Source organism: Balaenoptera acutorostrata, chromosome 7 (genome assembly GCF_949987535.1).
Source record: "Balaenoptera acutorostrata chromosome 7, mBalAcu1.1, whole genome shotgun sequence".
NCBI lineage: Eukaryota > Metazoa > Chordata > Mammalia > Artiodactyla > Balaenopteridae > Balaenoptera > Balaenoptera acutorostrata.
The window spans coordinates 67,579,265-67,602,701 of NC_080070.1; the positions used below are offsets into that span (position 1 = coordinate 67,579,265).

General features: G+C 39.3%; 1 protein-coding gene across 1 annotated transcript in view; it reads left to right on the forward strand.

Annotated features, from left to right (window-relative positions):
- The first annotated feature begins 986 nt into the window (after positions 1–986).
- SCIN (scinderin) overlaps positions 987–23,437 on the forward strand; it is an 82,812-nt gene continuing 60,361 nt past the window's right edge. Inside the window, exons 1-3 of the mRNA XM_007164903.3 lie at positions 987–1,350; positions 7,926–8,080; positions 12,774–12,935. Of these exons, the coding sequence (XP_007164965.2) occupies positions 1,152–1,350; positions 7,926–8,080; positions 12,774–12,935 (516 nt within the window). The 5' untranslated portion in view covers positions 987–1,151. The remainder of the gene's footprint in view (positions 1,351–7,925; positions 8,081–12,773; positions 12,936–23,437) is intronic.

The following is a 23,437-nucleotide window of genomic DNA, read 5'->3' on the forward strand; positions in this document are numbered from 1 at the left end:
AGGTGAAATAGAGATACATTTTTATTGCACACCTGTACTTTTGAGTTTTTTTTACCATGGTCATGTAATACCTATTTTAAAACATAAATTAATTAAGGAAAAAATCAAATTGTATGTTATTAGTTACCTTCCGGGGACTTCTGTAATTTGGAAAACAGTGACAGAAAATGTACATGCATAAAAACCAGCTTTCTTACTCTATGTCATGAGCGATTTGCTTTCTCAATAACAGTAAAATCCTTTGCCATATCAGCTTCAGTTAAATGAATGCAAAATAAGGAGTAAACTTCCGTCTGTATTTTACAGTGCTTTGCCCATGCTGCAAAAGCAAAAGCTGTAGGGAAAACAATGAGAAAATTAGCACCTTGAAGCCAGGTAACAGTTAACTCAGAAGGCAGGCTAAGCATAATATCACACTCACAAACAGCCCAGCCTGAGAACACCCCAGGAGGACAGCTGTTGTTGTTGTTGTTGTTGTTTTTAAAACAAAACTCTCTTGCCCAAAGGAGGCAGGTGACAAAGAGCTTAACCACAGCTCCCTAAACCCCTGGGGACTTAGAGAGCGCTGTCCCCCGGATAAGACCACTATCCTTCCAGGTTTTCACTCTTTCCAAGAAACCTGACATGCTGTTTCTCATGGCATTTTCAAATTGGGAAGATCAGGACGGAAAAACTTTGCCCATCGGGAATGGCGAGACAGGCTGATAAAATGATGGAGTTGATGATTAACTGTTACCTGGATAGCCAGTTTTTTTTTTAAACGATGCGCCAACCTGAGTTTTAATTGTTGATCTCCTCCAGCTATTGCCTGGGAAAATGTCCTTCCTTGGAGGAGGCATTTCCAGGAGTTTCAGCAAGTTTCCTTAGGATCTTATGATTTCTGAGATTCGATTTCCTTCGGGCTGCGGGGGAAGGACGTAGGAGGTTGATACCAGGCGCTACGCTTCGGAGGAGAACCGATCGCCTACTCCAAAGCAACTCCGGCCTGAGCACTTAGCCCCTCCCGTTTGGGGGTCCCGGGGCTCCGCCCCCGCAGAGCAAACCCTATAAAACCGCTGCGACTAGGGTTCTTCCTGCCGGTCTGTGTTCAGTCCGACTTCAGGGTCAGCGAGGTACCCCGCCAACTTCCCGGATCATCGCGTGCCCGAGCCATGGCCCAGGGGCTGTACCACGAGGAGTTCGCCCGGGCGGGCAAGCAGGCGGGGCTGCAGGTCTGGAGGATCGAGAAACTGGAGCTGGTGGCCGTGCCCGAGGGCGCTTACGGTGACTTCTACGTCGGGGATGCGTACCTGGTGCTACACACGACCCAGGCCAGCCGGGGCTTCACGTACCGCCTGCACTTCTGGCTCGGTGAGAGACGGCGGGCGGCGGGGCCCGGGCGCGCCCAGGTCGGGGAGGGGCGAGGCCGCTGGGGGTTGAGGTTTGCGGGCTGGGGGGCGGGGCAGCGCTAGCCGGACGGGCCTGGAGACCCTTCGCGCCGGTTGAGCCCCCGTAGGCCTCCCCCCGCCGCCCCCCCTGCCCCATTTTGGGCCTGGGCACCTTTTCCCCGCCGGCGTCCGCTCCTGCAAACGCGGCTGCGAACGCGGGGCGCAGCGAAGTCGGGAGCAGTCTTACCTCACTAGCTTTGACTTTTGTCGTGTCCATCTCCCGGGTTTTGGCGCTGCTTTCTCTCGCTTCTCCCCCTTTCACTTTCCAGTCTCCAAACCCACCTCCCGCCCGGGGCGACCGCCCGCTGCACCGTGGCGCTGGCCAAGTTCGGCTCACCTTCCGACAGGTTCAGTCCTGGTTCCCCTGTCAGCGAGGAGATGAAGCCAAACAAGTTTGTGGGCATTCGCCGCAGACGGCGAGAATTCCTTTAAGAAAATTATTTAGTTTTATTTTTGCCCTTGGGCGTCAGCTTAGAGTTCTCTATTATTTGCGGCGATTAATGTTCTGGGCCGCTTTAAATCAGATTCCAGCCTGCCACGCGCTGCTCGCAGGTTTGGCTAAGAGAAATTCCTGTTGATTAGGATGCTGGCGGCTTTATCAATATGAGTAAATAGCTTTATATGGCAGAGTTTGTATTTAGATGAGTTGCTTTATAATAATAATAATATGATTATTTTTAAATTTATTATTTATGTATCTGAACAAGAAGACAGTTTGGAACAAAACAGCTCCTTCATCAGTAGTAATTATTTTGGGCTTCACCCGCGCCAGGCTCTCAGGACACCGGGCCTTGAGTGTTCTACTTTTCCCACCTTCTGCTTTTACTCGTAAACATCCTGAATGTCTAACCTCTCCCTGTGAGATCCTGTGCCAGTGGGCACACCCCGTCTAACAACGCACGGATTGTCTGAGCCTTATTGCCTTCTTTTAAAATCAGCTTGCCTCCCCTAGACTGTGTTTATTTTTAGTTTTATTCATGGGTTTATGGGGAAAACACACAAAACCACACACACATACACATTTTGAAGTCCCTGAAAGTCATTTTTTCCCCTAACATTTGAAGATTTTAAGAAACAAAACGGTAGAGAACATGAAGTGATGTTCTCAATATTAGCGAACACCTGGAGCCAACACTCCAAATGAGAAATCCATAGAGGGAGACAGCACTGTTTCATTATAGCACTTGATATTAAAATTTTGTGCTTGCTTGAGGAGGCTGAGGCTGAGATCTAAACTCATTTTGGTTTCCTAGTGTAATGTCACTGTTCCTATTATCACAGACAGTGATCTGTTTATATTTTATACCCTCCAAAAGAAACTCCCCACTGAAACCTTAATGTATAACTTATGTTCATGAATGAATGATGCCACATAGAATAATAATGTCCTTACCTTGGTTTTTCTGTTTAGAACTTGGATCTGGAATGAGTAAAAGTATCTGAAATACCACATCTGTCATTTTGGTGAATTAAAATGTGAAAGAACTTCATATCATGCTGTAGACAGCTGTGAAGTTTGACTTTGTCAGAGGATTCCAAGGGGGCTTTAAACACAATTGTTTTAATTCTATAGGTTCTTTCTCATCCAGGTAAGTTCTTCAAGTACTGTGTTTCGTAGGGTTTACAGATTCGAATTAACTCATTCATTCAGTGCTCACCAGTTGCAAAAAATGTAATAGAAAATGCTTTGGGCAGAAACATTTTATGGTCTTAAAGGTCTACTAAAACTGAACTTAATAGTGTGTCAATTAATAGGTTAATTCAGTAACTTTCAACGTGCCCAGCATCGTGTGCCCAGCATTTTTGCATATGAATGATTTATGAACCTTCCCTGAAACTTTACAATTTCAAAGGTGCAATAAAACAAAAAGTGATATAACCCAGGTAAAATGTGATGAGCACTGTGAAAGAGACACCACGTGTCTGCGGTTATGGGGAAGCAGAGAAGCCTTGATGGAAAAAAGGAAAATGAGGGGAATTGGGAGGGATCTTGTGCCAAGAGAAAATCATGGGAACCGTGGAAAGTTTAGCGCACGATAGTCAGCAGGACCTGTAGGTGGAACTGTTCAGCAGCTCTTCCTACTTCAGTTCCCTGAAGCAAGCTGGATTTCATCCAATGTATTCTACTCTGACTTAAATTCGGGTGAATTCATGAGGATTATTCAAAGGGACAGATTGAGAGAAAGTTCCAAGTGGGAGAGCTGAAGGTTCAAGGGAAGAGAAAGTCTGACTAAAGGAAGTCAGTTGGAAGGAAGATGAAAGAGAGTAGAGTTAAAATCAGCCTGGGATAAAAAAGATGGCTGGTGTAGAAATGAAGAAACAGGCCAAGTAAGAGGAAGAAAGGGGAAACAGGAAGAAGTGGGACACAAAACGGGAGAACAGAGGAAGAGTCATCTTTCCTGGTCTCTCCCTCAGTGTCTTTCCATAGTACCCTTGCATATCTCAGATTATTTCATTTTTTAAATTTATTTTTTGTTTCCTTTACAAAGTAGGAATTTGTTGCATGTAACTTAGAAGTTGTTGCATCGGTCCTTCCTGAAAACACATTTCAGCTTTGTACCTAGCAGTTTAAATGCATGTATCTGTGCTGGGCTCTTTGTAAGGCACGGGGGAATCCAAAAAGTTGGGTTACAATATACAATGTACAATACAAGGAGCTTATAATATACAAGGGCTGGAGAGGTTGCTGAGAAACTGGAGTTTTATACATTGCTGGAGGTAGAGGAGAATATAAAATGTACAACCATTATGGAAAAGAGTTTGGCAGTTTCTTACAAAACTGTACATGCCACTACCATGTGATCCAGCAGTCGCATTCATGGGCATTTAATCCAGAGAAATGAAATTTTATATTCATGCAACAACATGTACATGCATGTCATAGCAGCTTTATTTGAATAGACAAAAACTTGAATCAGCCCAGATACCTGTCAACAGGTGACTGCTTCAACAAGTGGTACATCTATACCAAGGAAGACTACTCAGCAACAAAAAGGAACAAGCTATTGATAAACACAACTCAGGTGAATCCCTTAGGGAATTATGCCGTGTGGAAAAAAAAAACAATGCCAAAAGGTCTCATGCTATATGATTCCATTTATATAACATTTTGGAAATGACTACATTTTAGATTTATTGTCACCAGAGGTTAGAGATGACGTAGGGGAGGGGGATTCAGGTGGGAGGTGGGTATAGTTATAAAAAGGCAACATAAGGGATTTTTTGGTGATGGAACTATGCAGTATCTTGACTATGATGATGGATATATAAATTTACATATGTGATAAAATTGTATATAACTAAATGTACAAATACACACAGATGAGTTCAAGTAAAATTGGGAAAATATAAAAAAGATAAGTGGGTTGTATCAATGTCAATATCCTGGTTGTGGCATTTTGTGCTGTACTGTACTTATATATTTATACTTTAATATACTGTAGTATACTAAACTGTACATACTAAAGTTTTACAAAATTTTACATTGGAGGAAACTTGGTCTATTGATCTGTGTGTCTATACCAATTGGTGTCTTCCACCAATACCACACTGTCTTACTTAATTACTGTGGCTGTATAGTAAACCTTAATGTCAGATAGAATTAGTATTCTTACCTTATTTTTCTTTGTCAAGGTTGTATTAGCTATTCTAGGGCCTGTGCCTTTTCACATTAATTTTATAACAAACTAACTCATATAATCTGTACTAAACCTCAATATGATTTTGATAGGAATAGAATTAAGGCTATAGATCAATTTGGGGAAAATTGACATATTTATTGTATTACAAGTCTCACATTCCATGAATACTGTCTTTATATTTATTAAGGTCTGATTTTTTTATTACCATTTTGTAGTTTTTAGCATGTAGATCATGTACCTGTTTTGTTAAATATGTATCTGAGTATTTCAGTTTCATTGAAGTGACTGTAAATGGTATTGTGCTTTTAATTTCAACTTTTGCATGTTCATTGTTTCTATATAAAAATGAGACTGCTTTTTGTTATTGATTAATCTTCATCATGCTATTTTGCTGAATGCACTTTTTCTGAAGAGGTTTATTTTGGTAGGTTCCATAGAATTTTCTATGTAGGCCATCCTGTCATCTCTAAATAGACACATTTTTTTCTTCCTTTCCAATCTGTATGTTTTTTATTTCTTTTTCCTACCTTTTTGCAGTCGTTAAAACTTCCTGTGTTATGTTGAGTAGGAGTACTTGCCTTGTTCCCCATCTTTGGGAGAAAGGATTCAGTCTTTGATCATTAAGAATTTATGTTAGCTGTATGTGTTTTGAAGATGCTGTTTATCAAGTTGGGGATTTTCCCCTGTGTTCCTAACATGGCGAGAGTTTTTTTTTATCATGAATGGTTGTTCAGTTAACTTAGTCATTAAACTTCTCTTTTTATTTATGTTTTATATATAAAATCACATCCCCAAAACAATTTTAGGAAGTTTACAGCATATTTACAAATATAATATAGCATAGTATAAAATAACATAACACAAAACAACATAACATGGAAGGCATTGGGAAAATTAGCATAGGGAAAATAAATGAAGTCATAAGCATAACTCATTCAGAACATTTGTAAGTTTTTGAACACTTATTAGAATTTCATCGTAATATAACTGAATTTGATTTTAGTTTTCATTTTCAAAGGCTAGTATTGGCTTCATTAAGACCTTTCAACCTCTTTAGAAGACTCTGGTTTACTCATACTGACATTCCCTGGCCTTGCACAGTGCATAAGCATCAACAAATTATAGCATAATTTAACTAACTTACTTCTAGTTCATTCATTAGTCGCATGCCTGCCCATTTTCATCTACCTAAAGAGATTAGGGTTTCAACTTGTACTCAAGTAAGAATATTTATATCAAATACATCATCCTCAACACCTTTCATATTAACCTTGATTTAAGTTTCCTTCTTAAAGCCTCTCTGTACAAATCTACATCTATACCCTTATTAGTAATCTAATTTATGGATGGGAAAGTGGACAGAAGAATGACACTAGGCCCTTTCAGACTGCAAAATTGCATGTGTTTTTTATGTGTTAAATAATTTTCTTTGACCACAAGCTCACAAAATTGATATCATGTCAGATACTCTTCTAGCTACTAGATTTTTTTTCTGAGAAGACACTTACTACATAGGTCCCCTCTGAGAGTGAGAGGAGTTGTAAATAAATCCAATTCTTTATTTAATATACCTGACTGACTGCCTTTCTCCAACTTTAGTGAATACTCTTAATTGGGGTTCCAGTTGAACTATAGTATGGTTACAGCTTCTGAACATTTATGCATCAATTATCCATGGAGGAAAATAACATTCCCCAATCACCTCAAAATTTTACTGGTAATGAGAGTCTGAGTATAAAAAATATCTACTAGTATTGTAATTTCTAAGAGCCTGTGCTTCAGAGTCACAGACACCTGCCTCTGGGTCATGTTCTATCAAAGGTCAACATCATGACCTCAGAGAAATTACTTGGTCTCTCTAAGCCTCCACGTCCTCTGCTGTAACATGGTAGAGAATGGTTTCTGCTACATTGGATCACTTGAAGATTAAATCAGATTATCCGTGTAAAACACTAGCGTAGTGCCTGGCCCATAGCAAGGGTGCTATAAAGGTATAAATGTTAGCTATTATTATTATTTCTAGAATCATTAATGATTTTCACACAGCTTAAGTAGTGGAAGTTTTTAAATGTCTTTTATAAATTTTGAGGTCCCATCAGGGCTGTCCTGGCTCTGATCTTTGTGTACGTCGAAGACACTGGGTTTAAGAATTGGTGTTTGGACCTCAGTGAGTTTGCCTGGATGGGATCTGCATTAGAATTATGAAAATTAACTGTGTGTTGTGTGTTAAATTCCCGGGGTAATGCTGCGTACATTAACATTCAAAAGATGTTAGCATTCTGGTTCCTTTACCCTCCCTTTTCCTTCCGAGAATATTATCTTATGCCAATAAGATAGTGAAGTAGGGACAATTGGACTCAAAAACAGTGGTAAAGTCAAGTTACATCCATTTTCCCATTCTCAAAGTGGTGTTTAGCTCTGGCCCATGATGTTTGTATTCCTTACAAATATTAACATATTGACATTTTGGAAGCCTGGAGATTAATTCTGAGAAAGGCTAAAACAATTGAAAAATGTTTTCATAGCCTTATCATTGACTATACCAAATGAATGTGAATCCTAATGGAATATATTATTATATCTTCCTGAACATAGTCTGACAGTGGCGTTTCTTTTAAAATTAAAAAAAAAAAAAAGAATTGGAAAGTGGGAACAAAACAATTCTTTTAGTTATTAAAATAGTATTTTATATTATACCATTTCTGCTGATTGTTCTGTTGAAGATGAACAATTTATGCATAAATTGATTGTATTGGCATATAATTCAAAGAAAATTTCTGAGTGTTTTCTTATCAGAAATTCTGCCTTAATCCTGTTTCTTGCTTGATAAATGAGGTGCTGTCATTGGCCGTTTCAGGAAAGGAGTGTACTCAGGATGAAAGCGCAGCAGCTGCCATCTTTACTGTTCAGATGGATGACTATTTGGGTGGCAAGCCCGTGCAGAATAGAGAACTTCAAGGCTATGAGTCTATGGATTTTGTTGGCTACTTCAAAGGAGGTCTGAAATACAAGGTGAGCAGCTCTCTCAAACTGTTTTATGACCCCCTTTTCTTTTCCTATCCATCCATGCCTCATATCTTCATAGAATGAAAGTTCATTGAGGGCAGGGTTTTTTGTTTTGTTTTGTTTTTGTTTTAATCTGTTTTGTTCACTGATGTGTCCCCAGTACTCTTGAGACCCATAATAGATGCTTGATAAATGTTTGTGGAATATATGGTATAATGTGTGAAATATTCTGACTTAATTTCGTTTGATAGGTTAATTTTTAATGATGCTAAGTAAATATGGGCAACTTGGGCATTAATAGTTTTCATTTTTGCTGTTCGAAAGAATCACTTAATTTGCTGCAAATAATCCATAACTTGGGAATTTCAGTTGTTCTGGAATATATTAGTACATTATTTATAACAACTATAACTTCAGTTAATACAAAGAACTATACACGCATTTCCCAAATAGTGTAGTTTGATCTTGGAAATGATACAAATGAAACCACTGAGTTGAACATATGAGTGGTTGAGTCTCACAAACTCCTACGCATACACTGGCATACGCCCCCCCCCCATACACACACATAGAATTTATGTGTTTTGGCCTGAAACAATAATCATCAAATGGCTTTACTTCTGAAACAAACAAACAAAATCCCAAATAATTAAATAGTCTCTGCCTTTAAGGCGACCTTCAGCAAAGGATAGCTTTTCCTGGAATTCTCTCAGTGGCGCTTGCAGACTGGCCATCCTTCGCTATCCCCCCTGCCTCCAAGAATGTTCAGTTAAAATGTGAGGAACACCTTCTCTAGACAAACACTCCAGCAACAATCTTTCTCAAAATCAAACGTTTCCAACAGGTGTTCTGCAGACCGTACCACCCCACCCGTCTACCATATTAGCCCAGTGAAGACCTAAAACCTCAGAACTAAACTAGAATTCTGAATATATACTAAATTTGCCTACTATGATGCCCGAGTTTATTTCTTCTTCTTCCTAATCAGAGCCTTAGTTGAATATTTTGTGATGCCATTGGGATCAGGACAAAACTCTTAAAAGTTCTCTTCTCTCTCTTGAAATCATTTTTTTACTCTAAGCTAGAAACTATTAAATATGAAACTATTACCTCTTATTTTATTTAATTCACGAGTTATTTTATGTGAAATGATCCTGAAACATCTCGTATGTCCATGAACCCAAGATTCTGAATAAGCTGGGGCTTGTAGTTACTAGAAGCACGTACTGTGCCATGATCCTGGTTATGAACCCATTTCTGCCACGTATGGCTTGTTTGCCTCAGGGCAATTACATAAGCTTTCTGTGTTCAGTTTCCTCAAATGTGCAATGGGTGTAACAACAGCTTTCTTGTGTAAGTGTTGTAAGGATTAAGGATTAAATTAAATAATAAAAATACATATGTTATAGTACATATGCCATCATTCGGATTTTATGCTATTATTAATCCTTCTGCCTATTAGCGGGACTTCTGAAATCAAACTTCTGGTTACATACTTAAAAGTGGACATGATAAAAGTAATTTTACAATTACTGGATAATTATCTCCTAATCATCAACATTAAAACCACCACAAATCAGCAGTTTTTAGAAAGAGGATGTCTGCAAATGGAGGTCAAATTTATCAGCAAAAAAAATCATTTTACTGTCTTATCACTAGTGACATTGAGCAGATGATAACGTGTGTAGTTGCAACAATATGTGATAGGAAACGTGGAAGCAGAGCTCATTTACTACCCAGAACAGCAAAGATTATTACGTTATACTTAATTTCATGCTTCTAGGAATATACTAAGCACTTCACATGTATTATCGCATTTAATCTGAAAAACAGCTCTGTGGTGCAGTTTCTATCATTATCATCCTGTTAAGATAAGTAAATGGAAACTTAGGGAGACTATGTAACTTGCCAAGCTCTCACAGCTGCTGTGTGACTGGGTGATTATCTGACTTCAGTGCCTAAGCTGGTAACCATGATGCTATGATGCTCTCAACATAAGTAAATCGTTCAAATGCCCAGATGAATTTTTTTATTTAAGAATACTCTATGGAAAGGATATTGTGTCTATTTGAAATGCGTAAAACTTGGCCAAGTCTACCATTCCCAAGTCAGCAACAACCACATTTAGTTGCTATATATAAGATAAAGATGCAGCTAGGAAACATTAAGATCATCTTCCCATGTCATTTAATCGACTTGAGGTTTTTTTTTTTCCTCTGTGAGGGAGTTGGGGAGGGGTTGCAGAGGACTAATTACTTACTACTGGGCTTCCCTGGTGGTGCAGTGGTTAGGAATCTGCCTGCCAATGCAGGGGACAGGGGTTCAAGCCCTGGTCTGGGAAGATCCCACATGCCACGGAGCAACTAAGCCCGTGCGCCACAACTACTGAGCCTGAGCTCTAGAGCCCGCGAGCCACAACTACCGACCCCGTGAGCCATAACTACTGAAGCCCGTGCGCCTAGAGCCCGTGCTCCGCAACAAGAGAAGCCACTGCAATGAGAAGCCCGCGCACCACAACGAAGAGCAGCCCCCGCTCGCCGCAGCTAGAGAAAGACTGCGCGCAGCAATGAAGACCCAGTGTGGCCAAAAAAAAAAATAAAATTAAATAAATAAATAAATAAATAATTACTTACTACTACTTCCTTATATTAAATCTCTGGCTAAGCACCTTTCCCAAGCTGAACAAGACCCAGCCCCAATCATGATTGTAAATAGCAACAATCAGACATCTGTCAGCCAGTAAAACTGTATTTATGGTGCCCTTGATTTAGGGGATCATCCATCTTGCTTTCATTCTGTGGAATAGGTAGAAAGAGGCTGGGAGTTTCCAGGGTACATTCAAACAGTATTCATAGAAGAATTACTGTCTGATACAGACATATATGAAACAAAAGTTTTTCTTTTGTGCATTTTTGGCATCAAATATCAGAGACAAAATTAATTTTTAAAATACCATTAAATGTTCACAGACTATATATTCTCTGATAGTTCACCATATGAAATTATCCTAAATGTTATATATGTATTCTCAGTCTAAGTCAACTCTATATTTTATAACTTTTTTACAGAACACAGTGTTCTTATGCTATTTTTTATCAGATTGCAGTGTACCTCTTATTTAAAAAAATGAAGGCGGCCAAGCATAGTAATATATCGGTGAAAAACTTGAATTTATTTTTATTGTATAATACTTTGTGCAGTCAAGAAATATGACAATCTTTTTAAAATTATGAAGTGGGAAATTATTATATATTTGTAAAAGCTTGCAGTTGTAATTGTCTGGAAGTCAACATTTAGCATATACTAACAAAACCTTTTTATTCATGAGGGCCTTTTGGAGAAGGGGAGAAGTCTAAAGTCAATGGAAATTTAAAGAATGTGCTATTGATTACATATGAACCTTCACTTCTTTCTTTGGATTTACTGTATAATGTTGATGTAATAAATTTGAAAGTTGGATTATTTTATAGGCTTCTTATACTGCTAATTTTCTTACCATATTATCAGGGAGGCTTTTGATCAATAAGTAACAGTTTTATTTACACTGCACCTTTATTCTGCACGTTACCTCATAGTTAATTATGGAAGTAAATAAAGATTATTGTCCTTAACACTTAATTCGGGAAAAGAATGAAAAAGGGAAAAGCTGATTTCAAATGATTCAAGAAGATGTGCTTGATACAGTTAATCTGTTTTTCTTCAGCATTTCTTAATTCAGTGTGGTTGTACTTTGATTTTCATTTTGTTTTGGTTGGGGATGTGCAACCAGATTTAGAGTATAAATACTTAAGCCTGGCATATTTTGTAAACTCTTTTTACCTAAATAAATAAGACAGGTGATTTTTTTTTATTAATTAATTTATTTTTTATTTTTGGCTGTGTTGGGTCTTCGTTTCTGTGCGAGAACTTTCTCTAGTTGTGGCGAGCGGGGGCCACTCTTCAACGTGGTGCGCGGGCCTCTCACTATCGCGGCCTCTCTTGTTACAAGCACAGGCTCCAGACGCACAGGCTCAGTAGTTGTGGCTCACGGGCCTAGTTGCTCCACGGCATGTGGGATCTTCCCAGACCAGGGCTCGAACCGGTATCCCCTGCATTGGCAGGCAGATTCTCAACCACTGCGCTGCCAGGGAAGCCCCAACAGGTGATTTATTAATGCTAAAAAACAAGGACCAAAATTAGGAGCAGCCCATACCTGGCCAGCACTCAGCTCCCTTCTCTGACCTGAGGCTGTGGCCATGGGAGTTTTGGGCTGCCTGGTCCTCTAGGCTCTCCTCGTCTGTACTTCTGACCTCTGCCTCTCCGTTAACCTCCTGTCACCGTTTTTCCTGAAATCCTTGTCTGCCTTCTCACTCAATGGTTTGAGAATCGTTAGTTCCCAGAGGACAAGAGCTACAGCTCTTTTCAGTTTATGTAGCAGGTTTTATACATGGAAGGTTTTCAGTAAATATTTGCAGTATTAAATTGAATGGTTAAAATAGGAAGGATAAAGAGCCTAAAACAAAACAAAACAAAAACCTGTTGATTTGCCAGGAAATTCTCTTCTGCATATTTAATTTTTCACACGCACTTAAGTGGGTATTTTATCTTGGCCTACCAAGCAGCTTGGCACCAACGCCTGTGGTTTTCTAAGCTGCTGTGTCTAGTTCAAAGCCTCATCCTTTTCTGTTTGTTTGTCTTCTATCTTCCTTCCACTGATCAGGCTGGAGGTGTGGCGTCTGGACTCAATCATGTTCTCACAAATGACTTGACCGCCCAGAGGCTCCTGCATGTGAAAGGTCGGAGAGTGGTCAGGGCCACAGAAGTTCCTCTAAGCTGGGACAGTTTCAACAAGGGTGACTGCTTCATCATTGACCTTGGCACTGTAAGTTTTATACACACATGGAGATGTCTAGAGGAAAGTAAATTGTCTTCAGATCAAATCAGATGTATGTGTCATGGAAGATAATCACTTTTTCTACACACTTAGAAAAAGGTCATGTTTATGTGAGGTGCAATTATATCATATGACTAATTGGCAAGTATTTAAATGACACATAAAGCGGGACTTCAAAGTTTTTATTTTCTTTGATAGGTTTAGAATGGAGTAGTGATTTAGTTCTTCCTACCATAGAACAGAAATTGAAAATTTTAATATATTTCCCCTTCTCCTTGAACAGAGCTTCCTCTAATTATTTTTGTCCCTAAGTGTGTGTGGGAAAACATTGCTTGAGGGGGAAATTGATTCCCCCAGGAAGCAAAGATTCTAGAATTTAAAATGGATGTAGGATGAGTCTAAACCGCCTGCCTGAAGAGTTTTGGGAAAATATTTTAACAAATATTAGTATATCCCTTACATCCACACACATAATACTATTTCACAATTTTTTAAAAAAAAGATTTAATTTTATTTATTTTTGGCTGTGTTGGGTCTTCGTTGCTGCGCACAGGCTTTCTCTAGTTGCAGCCAGCCAGGGCTACTCTTCGTTGCGGTGTGCGGGCTTCTCACTGAGGTGGCTTCTCTTGTTGCGGAGCATGGGCTCTAGGTGCACGGGCTTCAGTCGTTGTGGCTCGCGGGCTCTAGACACGCAGGCTTCAGTAGTTGTGGCACTCGGGCTCTAGAGTGCAGGCTCAGTAGTTGTGGCGCACAGGCTTAGTTGCCCTGCAGCATGTGGGATCTTTGTTCCCCGACCAGGGATGGAACCCATGTCCCCTGCATTGGCAGGTGGATTCTTATCCACTGCGCCACCAGGGGAGTTCCTATTTCACACTTTTTAACTTTCTCAGAATTATTAGAAGAAAAGGCACAAGTACAAATGTCAAGTATCATCTTAGTCGGATGGGCAACATCTGACTTTTCTTCAGGAAAAGAGGCCTCTTTAATGTCAGGAATACTTATCATTATTATCATGACAAAGAAGTATTATTGCAAGGTCTTGTGCTAGACTCCAGTAGGTAGGATTTGAGTTGTGTCTTTAAAACTTTGTAAGGTTTTAAAAAACCTAAAAAAGTATTCCCTGCCACTGAAAACCCATGTGCAACGGCAAAGAAGGCAAGAAGCACAGAGCATGTTTATGTTGTCCTTTTTCTTCTAGGGATCATAATTCTCATCACACCACATACATCAGCATTCCAATCATCATCCATAACATTTCTAGGTCAAGCAATGTTCAGGGACTTACTGCTTCAGTTAGCATGAGGCTTGGACTGTCTATAGAACTTGCTCAAGGTGGCACAGCCAGTAAATAATGAAGCCAGGATTAGACCCTACATATGTCTGATTCCCACCTAAGCCTTTTGCTTTACTGCCTCTCCTTGGGCAGTATTTTGGGGAAGAGCATCAGACAGAGGCCAAAAAAGTTTATTTCATATATATAGAGAGGGGACACTGAGGATTTTAAAAATGCAGCTACACAAAGTTCGGTTTGAGCAATATTAATCTGGCAACAGCATAGAGATTAAATATGCTAAGGTTATAAATAGTTTGGAAAATGACACAAATTATAAACTTCTTTGGGTTCTCTAAGTTAGGATACACCTCTAGTTTTATTACTGCTAATGTATAATTCGACTGTCTTGGATTATACCAGCTGGGTGCACAGTTGAAATTATGATATTAATGCCCAAAGTACAATTCCCAGTGTCACACTTAGACATCTGCACCCAAAATGGCAGTACTCTTGCCCTGTATCTCACAGTGAATTTCATGGAAATATCCTTTTCAACCTTAGATGCTAACCTGTTCCCCTAACCAAGCTTAAGTCCTAACCTTCAGGTAGGCAGAAAACAGATACTAGTCTCTCCCTCCATTCCTCTGCAACCAAAACCACAATTTATACAAATACATGATCAGGTATATTAGGCTATGCAGTTCCAAAAACAGCACTCAGAATCTCTCAAAGCCAATGCACAATAATTGTCTCCCTCAACTACTTACATTTTATAGCCCTTTATCCCTTTATAATTTATAAAGTATTTTTACATACAAGGTGGTATTGTTCATGGAGAAAGTGGACCTCAGTTTTCATCCGAGTTTAGTGTAATCTCAGGTTCTCATCTATAAAAGTCGGGTATTTGATTAGATGAGCTTTGAGGCCCCTATCTACTTCCCACTGATAATGTAATTCATCACTGCCATTACTTGAAAATGTTTCTTTTCTTAAAAAGTATTTTATGTGTAATGTAATTGCTCTACAAATGCAATAATCTCTTTGTCATGAATAATGTCCAATTGAGCTTTCCAACTCTCTGCTCTTTGATCTTGAGCAAGTCATTAACCCCTTGGAGACTTGACTTCCTTATTTCTTTTTCCTTCTTTTTTTTTCATCTTAACTGTGGTTTCTAATGACACTACTGACCTTAGCTGACTCTGATTCAGTCCCATCTGACACACAGTCATATCTGGAAATGGCAGTTACCATCCCAGTTTCACAAGAGGAAGAAACGCCTTAGAAGGTGTGAGCAAGTCACTTGCGTTAATGCAGGTTGAGTGGTGATCTGGGATAGGACCTGGGTTTTTCTGTCCCTGTCACATCCTTTTCATTCCACTAAGTGAACTTGGTAGTATAGAAGATGATGTGGCTCTATAACAGAGTGTCTTGCAATAGTTTCAGAATCTGCTGAATTCAGAATTGATTATGTCTAATACAGCTTAGAATCTACTGAAAGTAGTATTATTAATGAAATTATTTATTATTTTGTTGGACAAGTATTGAGTTTCCACAATGGGCTAGATAGTTGAATGCTGTGATAGACCAATTCTAGCTCTAGTAACATATGCTCTCTTCCCATAGGTAGTATCTGCGCATAGAAGTAGTCCCCACAAATCCAGCCTCATGTAATAGGGACAGAGTCTCTATAATAAGATTCGAGGACATTCACCTGTTTAATAGTAAATTTTCTTTATTTTATGTAGTTAATTTTCTTTCATGAATTTCAAGTTACCTCCTGCTCTCATGGTTGGTTAGAGACATTTGGAATGATTTTGTTGCAGAGATACTTGAAGCTGATTTTCTCTTATGTTGTGGAACTTTCCCACACCTCACAGGGATATCCTAGTAAGAATCAAGCCCTGGATTCCTAAGTACTTTAGAACAAATACCCACATGATCTGTGTTTGTGTTATTAACCTTTAACCAGTTGTTATGTCGCCAAAAGTTTCTAAAAGGTGATAAGATCTTGCCGTTACCTTGGGGACTTTATTTTTAGGGTGTGTCACAGTAAACCAAGAAGAAGGGAATCAAAATTTTCTCTATCATAGTATTTTTATAACAGTTACTAGTTAATTATTTCATGACCACTTTCTGCTTTAGTGGGCACAAAGGCAAGCCAATGCCATCTCTTCAATCTTGTTTTATTACCCAGGTATGAAAAAGATAGGTTGAACGTCTAGAGCTGTCACCAAACTAAAGCCAGCTGGCCAATGCTAAGGTTATGGATATAACCTAAATCCCATATCTTGATTGTGTTTGAGGGAAGTGAGCCTTTTTTGATAAACAATCACTAGTATTAAGGCGATGTGACATATACCTTAGAAACATTTCCTGTGATAGGATTTTAGACCACAGTAAATATTCTCTAGACATGACAGCATAACCTTTTCAACCTAAAGCATGAGATCGTAAAATTATTCATTTAATTACAACATCAACATTTTGGAGGATGATTTGGATAAGTTGTCTTGTATTTAGTGTCTTTTCAGAAAATAATATGGGATGTGGCTAGACTTCAGCAAATTGGAATTTACTGAATTGTTGGAAAATGCTTTTGAAATATATATTTTAATGTTGGTGAATTTATAAATCATTACTTCCCCACTATTTTTAACGATATGAGGAATTTGTAGAAATTAATAAAATTACATCTCCATATTGCAACAAAGCATCAGTAACCCCAGAAAGTGAATGATGATGAAAAAAGCCCATATTCTTAGAGGTTGGTATCTGGAGTTAACTCTTTTAGAAATACATGTCAGAGCCAGCCACTAGTGGAGAATTAGGTTTCACAGGAGTAGGAACCTGTGGTGAGTTTTTAATCGTGGTGTTCTGCATGTTCTGTTTCCTTGTTAACTTGTTTGGTCAGTTATGCAACATTGCCCTACTGCCTTTGCTATTTGTAATCTATCCCGCCCTCTCTCATAGTCAGTCATGCTGCTTTGAAAAAGCAGCCTACACTTCCTCATTGACCAGTTGGCCTTCAACCCACGTCTTCTGACTTTCACTACCACTATTTCTTTGCAACTGTTCTTCCTATGAGCATCAGTGCCTTCTGCTAAATCCAGTGGACGCTGATCATTTCCCACTTGCCCCTGTGCTCAGTTGACACTTGATTATTCCTTTTTCCTTCAGTCTCACTTCTTCCCTGGCTTCCTGTTTCTCCTCCCTTTCAAGCCACTCTTTCTCATTCTTCACATGGTCTGCCCACTGCCACAAGTTGTTGCTTTTTTAAGGATTCTACTTTTGATCGTTGTCTTTTCTTTATACATTCTTCCTGAGCAAACTCATCCTTCCCCAGAGCTTCAACTGCTCACCCCCTAGTAAATCTCAGCATTATAGTCCAGCTCAGACCTCTTGCGTGAGCTCTCTGTCAGTATTTCAGATTGCCTCCGAGATATTTCATCTTGTGTATATCATGAGAACCTCAGACTCGATAAATCTAAAAACAGAACTCATCAGTTTCACCCTCTCATTCCAAAATGATTCCTCCTCTTATTGTCCTTTTCTTGTGAATAGAACCACTGCTCACTCAGGCCCTCAAACCCCAGATCCAGGAGACATCCTGACAACTTCTCCCAAGTGCTGCACATGAGATCAATCACATTCAGTCTGTTTTTCCTTCTAAGTCTCCCTTGAATGCTTCCCGTCCTCTTCATCATCACAATACTGTCTCAGGACCCTGTGCCTTACACTTTCCCTCAAGTCGCCATGCTTTTGCTTTTTTGCAGGTTTCCCTTGCTTAGAATACTCTCCTCTTCTACTCACCTTTCTCTGCCAAGCATCCAATATCATCTCACCCTCAAATTCAACTCAGATGTGCCTTCTTTATAATGTGTTCACTAATCCCCGTCTCCCCCTTGCCCTGTCCCATGTCACACCTTGTAGAGTTGGGCACGCTCTTAACTTTCCTATCACCATGCGGAGACTTGCCTCTCAGCACTTTCCACACTGCCTGCCCATACATTTATTAGCCTCACTCACTCTCTTTGTTCCTAGTCTATGGCCCAGAACTTACAGTCACTCAACAAACATTTCAACAAATGTCTGTCTGTCCAACTTAAAGCCACACAGTCTCAAATGCAGTCATGTGTATAGAGATGCAATTTTTTTTTCAATCTATAACTCAACCTTGCTTTATTGTCAACCTTCTATTTCCACAGGTAGGTTAAAAGTGTCTTGCCTTATTAAGGTGAATTATGTTTGTCATTAAAGAAAATCAGATTATCCCACCCACCCCCTTCCCCATCCCAGAGGATGCATATGTAATATTATTGCCTGGGATAGGGGACAGGGTTGAGAATGGAAGCATGAGTCTGGTTTGCAGTCTTCAGCCTCCCTCCTCTCTAAGCTTAATTGAGGCATCACCATTTCATTGAATCTTGAGCTCTGGGCTTTGGCCTCTGTCCTAAGACACTTGCTGGAAAATATTCATGGCCTCACTTTGGTCTTCTGAGATGCCCACATATCCACTGCAAGACCCTTTCTGGTTCTATCAGCCACTACTGCATCTGCCCTCAGGAACTCTACTTAGTTTTTCCCATGCCACACTGGAGTTGTGGGGACAGTGTACCCAAATGGTTACCAGTACCCATTGGTCCAACTGCCTGGACACTGCCCAGAGTTGTTTCTGCTCTAATGCTTGGGATCATGGATGAATGTATGACAGATAAGTAGGAGTAGACATTTACCGAGCTCTTCTCAAAAACTGATTGCACCTGATCAAGTTTCCTGGTTCCCTTGTAATCACCTACTTTTCTTGGACCAGACAAACTAGTCTTATACCATTTCACACTGTTGCCTTCTCCGTGGTTTCTGCAATACACTCTGGCCCCTGAGGCCAAGACTGTGGCTCTCGATATGCAAAACCAACTTTCTAGACCACATCCTCACTCCTCCCCTGCAGAACACTTAACTCTAGGAAAATCAAGGTTCTTTTAAGTTAAAACTATGTTGGCTTTCAGACTTTTGCCTCTACTATGACTTAAGAAGGCTTATTTTAAAACTGAAAGCTGAGCAATATCTTCTGTGTTCTGGATAAATTTGTCCTTACTCCAAAGTAATGCATCCTACTAGATTTACTGGGGAGAGCCTTCAGGCCACAAAAAAAGATAATGGGAAAGATAAACCTAATTTTAAATCTCTGAAATTTACCCTGCAATAAAAGTATGGATGAATGGCATTTAGTGTGTGCTTAGTGTATGCTGGGTGCCTGGAGTGTAAAGATGAAAACCAGATAGCCTTTGGCCTCCAGGTGCCATGAAGTGGTGAGAGACACAAACACATACACAAGTCAAGAGTATGACCAGGTAGAATGTGAGAAGTGCTGGAATGGAGCTACACACAGGCTGTAACTGGAGAATGGATGAGGGCCCTAGGAAAGACGGCTGTCAAGGTATTAGGAGTTATATTTTAATTCTCAATCATGGTTTCACACTGGCATCATTTAGAAGAGGTTTTAAAAATACTGATGCCTGTGATTTGACTCCTGAAGATTCTGATTTTAAGGTTTTAGGACGGGCCTTTGGTGTAGGGTGTTTTTTTTTTTTTTTTTTGACCGGGCTGCGAGGCATTTAGGATCTTAGTTCCCCAACCAGGGATTGAACCCATGCCCCCTGCATTGGAAGTGTGGAGTCTTAACCACTGGACCACCAGGGAAGTCCTGGTGTAGGTTCTTTTTAAGCTCCACCCCCAGATTATTATATTGTACAGTGAACGTCCCCATTTCAATATGGGAAATGTCTAATGGTGCTGGGAAATTCACAATCATATGTTCAAAGAACCAATAAGTCAGTTAAAAAGAGTTGAGTCACCTACTTCTGTGGCTGGAAGAAATTATTTTTGATAAATAAATATATATGATTTGCCAAATACTTTGACTAGTACAGAGAACGCAATTTCACCTTCTCTTGCTACAAAAAGAATGCTCCAAAAGCTGTCACCTTTTCCCAGTAAGTGGCATCACTGCCGCAGCCAAGCTAGAATTGTCCAAGTCATTTCCCCCATTCCCGGTCCTCTAGTACCCATCCAAAGGCATGGTTGACCGACCCTGTAGGCTTTAACCTTATAAATCCCTGTATTCTTCTCCTCTTCTCCATCACCACTGCTTTGTCCTACCTCACATATAACTCCTTCCTTTCTGGTCGCCCTGCCTTCAGTGACCATCCACACTCTCTGCATCCAACTTACATCCTTCAGTCAGAGATGTTTTTTAGAACACGTATACATGTCATTGAAGGATATTGAGTTGCCTTGGCTTTAAACAACAACAAAATAGAATATAAATAAGCATTTGTTTATCAAAAGGTTAAAAAAGTCATGTTTTAAAGTTAAAAAGAAAAAGGTAGGTCCTAGAAGTATTGCAGAAGACATTATCATATTTTTTTAACATCTTTTTTTTTTTTAACATCTTTATTGGAGTACAATTGCTCCACAGTGGTGTGCTAGCCTCCGCCCTACAACAAAGCAAATCAGCCATACATATACACACACCCCATCATTGGAGTATAATTGCTTTACAATGGTGTGTTAGTTTCTGCTTTATAACAAAGTGAATCAGCTATGCATATACATACATCCCCATATCTCCTCCCTCTTGCATCTCCCTCCTATCCTCCCTATCCCACCCCTCTAGGTGGTCACAAAGCACTGAGCTGATCTCCCTGTGCTATGCAGCTGCTTCCCACTAGCTATCTATTTTACAATTGGTAGTGTATATATGTCAATACCACTCTCTCACTTCGTCCCAGCTTACCCTTCCCCCTCCCCATGTCCTCAAGTTCATTCTCTACATCTGCGTCTTTATTCCTGTCCTGCCCCTAGGTTCTTCAGAACCTTTTTTTTTTTTTAGATGCCATATATATGTGTTAGCATACGGTATTTGTTTTTCTCTTTCTGACTTACTTCACTCTGTATGACAGATGCTAGGTCCATCCACCTCACTACAAATAACTCAATTTCTTTTCCTTTTATGGCTGAGTAATGTTCCATTGTATATATGTGCCACATCTTCTTTATTCATTCATCTGTCGATGGACACTTAGGTTGCTTCCATGTCCTGGCTATTGTAAATAGAGCTGCAATGAACATTGTGGTACATGACTCTTTTTGAATTATGGTTTTCTCAGGGTATATGCCCAGTAGTGGGACTGCTGGGTCATATGGTAGTTCTATTTTTAGTTTTTTAAGGAACTTCCATACTGTTCTGCATAGTGGCTGTTAAGCAGTTCTTGGAGACTCTCCAGCCTAGAGGGGTATCTGAATGAACTTCTATATTTGGTTAACTAGATCTAAGGGAAAACTAAACACAGGAAAAATAAAGCCAATAGAAGCAAGGGAGAGGAAGAAATCTGCCCCCGCCCGTTTTATAAACTTTTAGATGTATTTAGAATAAAAAAACTTAGAAAAGGACAAAAGAGTAGCAATTCCATCTGAATTCTTTGCCCATGTTATGAGTCACCATCACATGGCTGTTTGGGGGTCTCCTTTAACCTTGCCTCCCTTCAAGGGCATCATTGACCATTGTTTTATTTCTGCTCTTATTTCCTGTCCCCAAATGAGGTTTGGCTGCACTTTGTTGTTTGACTTGTTAACTCTGACCATGTAGTTTAAAGGAAATTTTAGAAACCTCTAGGTCTGCCCCCAGTGTGGTTGTTTCTATGAATATCACTCACTTGCTTTTATTTCTTGTTACTGGTGGTCCGAACTAATTGCCAGTAACAGTTTCTCTTTACTCCCTTATTTTTTCCTTTTTGAACTATCCAGTGTGATTTTGTTTTCCTTTAATAGTTTGTACATTGAGTTAATTATAGTTTCACAAACTTCTACTAGAGGTTGCTCGTGGGCAACATGTACGTCAGCAAATTTCAGCCAAAATTTAAGTGGACTTCATTCTAAATTGAATGGATATTTCCATATTTACAGGGAGTTTTTATATCCTTCCCTCCCTCCCCAAATATAACATTTAGTGTTGAGTTGTTAAATCCCTTAGGATCTTAGAAGGTAAAATAGTTGCCTCTGAAACCATGTTTGCTCTACAATTTTCAGTGTCTAGTACACTTAAATAAGATTTACAAAAGGTTTTTCATCTAAATCCCATTAAAGTATTACAAATAAAACAATTTAAATTATAATGAAAACTTTTTCTGGTTGTAATAATACATATCAACCTATCATATCAATTCAGACATTTTTTAGCTCTCTGCAGAATTTCTTTTTTTCAGCTCATGCCCTCTAAAAAAAAGGTTAAGTTACATTATAGGAGAGTTTTTCAAACATGGGGCCGATTGAGTACAAAGTTTCCTTGTGCACAGTGGTGAATAGTCTTAACCAACTACCTCTGAATAGAGTAGGTGTTGGGCTAACACAGTTTATTAATAGTACTACACACATTCATCTCATCACTGTACAGCTGTGTTAAAATAAGATGTCTTAAACACATCATCTACATGTAGTGGAATGGAAATTGCTCAAATTTAATGAATTGCTCAAATTCTGTTTAAAATTTAAAACATGTTTTAATGTACTGCTACCATTATTGAACAAACTATATTTGTATAAAAAATTAATTAACATTGAATGAAAAGGGTTTTTTTTTTTAAACATCTTTATTGGAGTATAATTGCTTTACAATGGTGTGTTAGTTTCTGCTTTATAACAAAGTGAATCAGTTATACATATACATATGTTCCCATATCTCTTCCCTCTTGCATCTCCCTCCCTCCCACCCTCCTTATCCCACCCCTCTAGGTGGTCACAAAGCACCGAGCTGATCTCCCTGTGCTATGCGGCTGCTTCCCACTAGCTATCTATTTTACATTTGGTAGTGTATATATGTCCATGCCACTCTCTCACCCTGTCACATCTTACCCCTCCCCCTCCCCAGGTCCTCAAGTCCATTCTCTAGTAGGTCTGTGTCTTTATTCCCGTCTTGCCACTAGGTTCTTCATGACCTTTTTTTTTTTTTTTCCTTAGATTCCATATATATGTGTTAGCATACTGTATTTGTTTTTCTCTTTCTGACTCACTTCACTCTGTAGAGTCTGAAAAGGGTTTTTTAATTAATTTTTTAAACAGTTCTGGCTTTTAGCAATTTAAAATTAAAGTCCACATTTTATTGCATTTCTTGTCTGAGTTAACCACTGAAAATTAAGTCTAGTAAATAAGATAATATGTC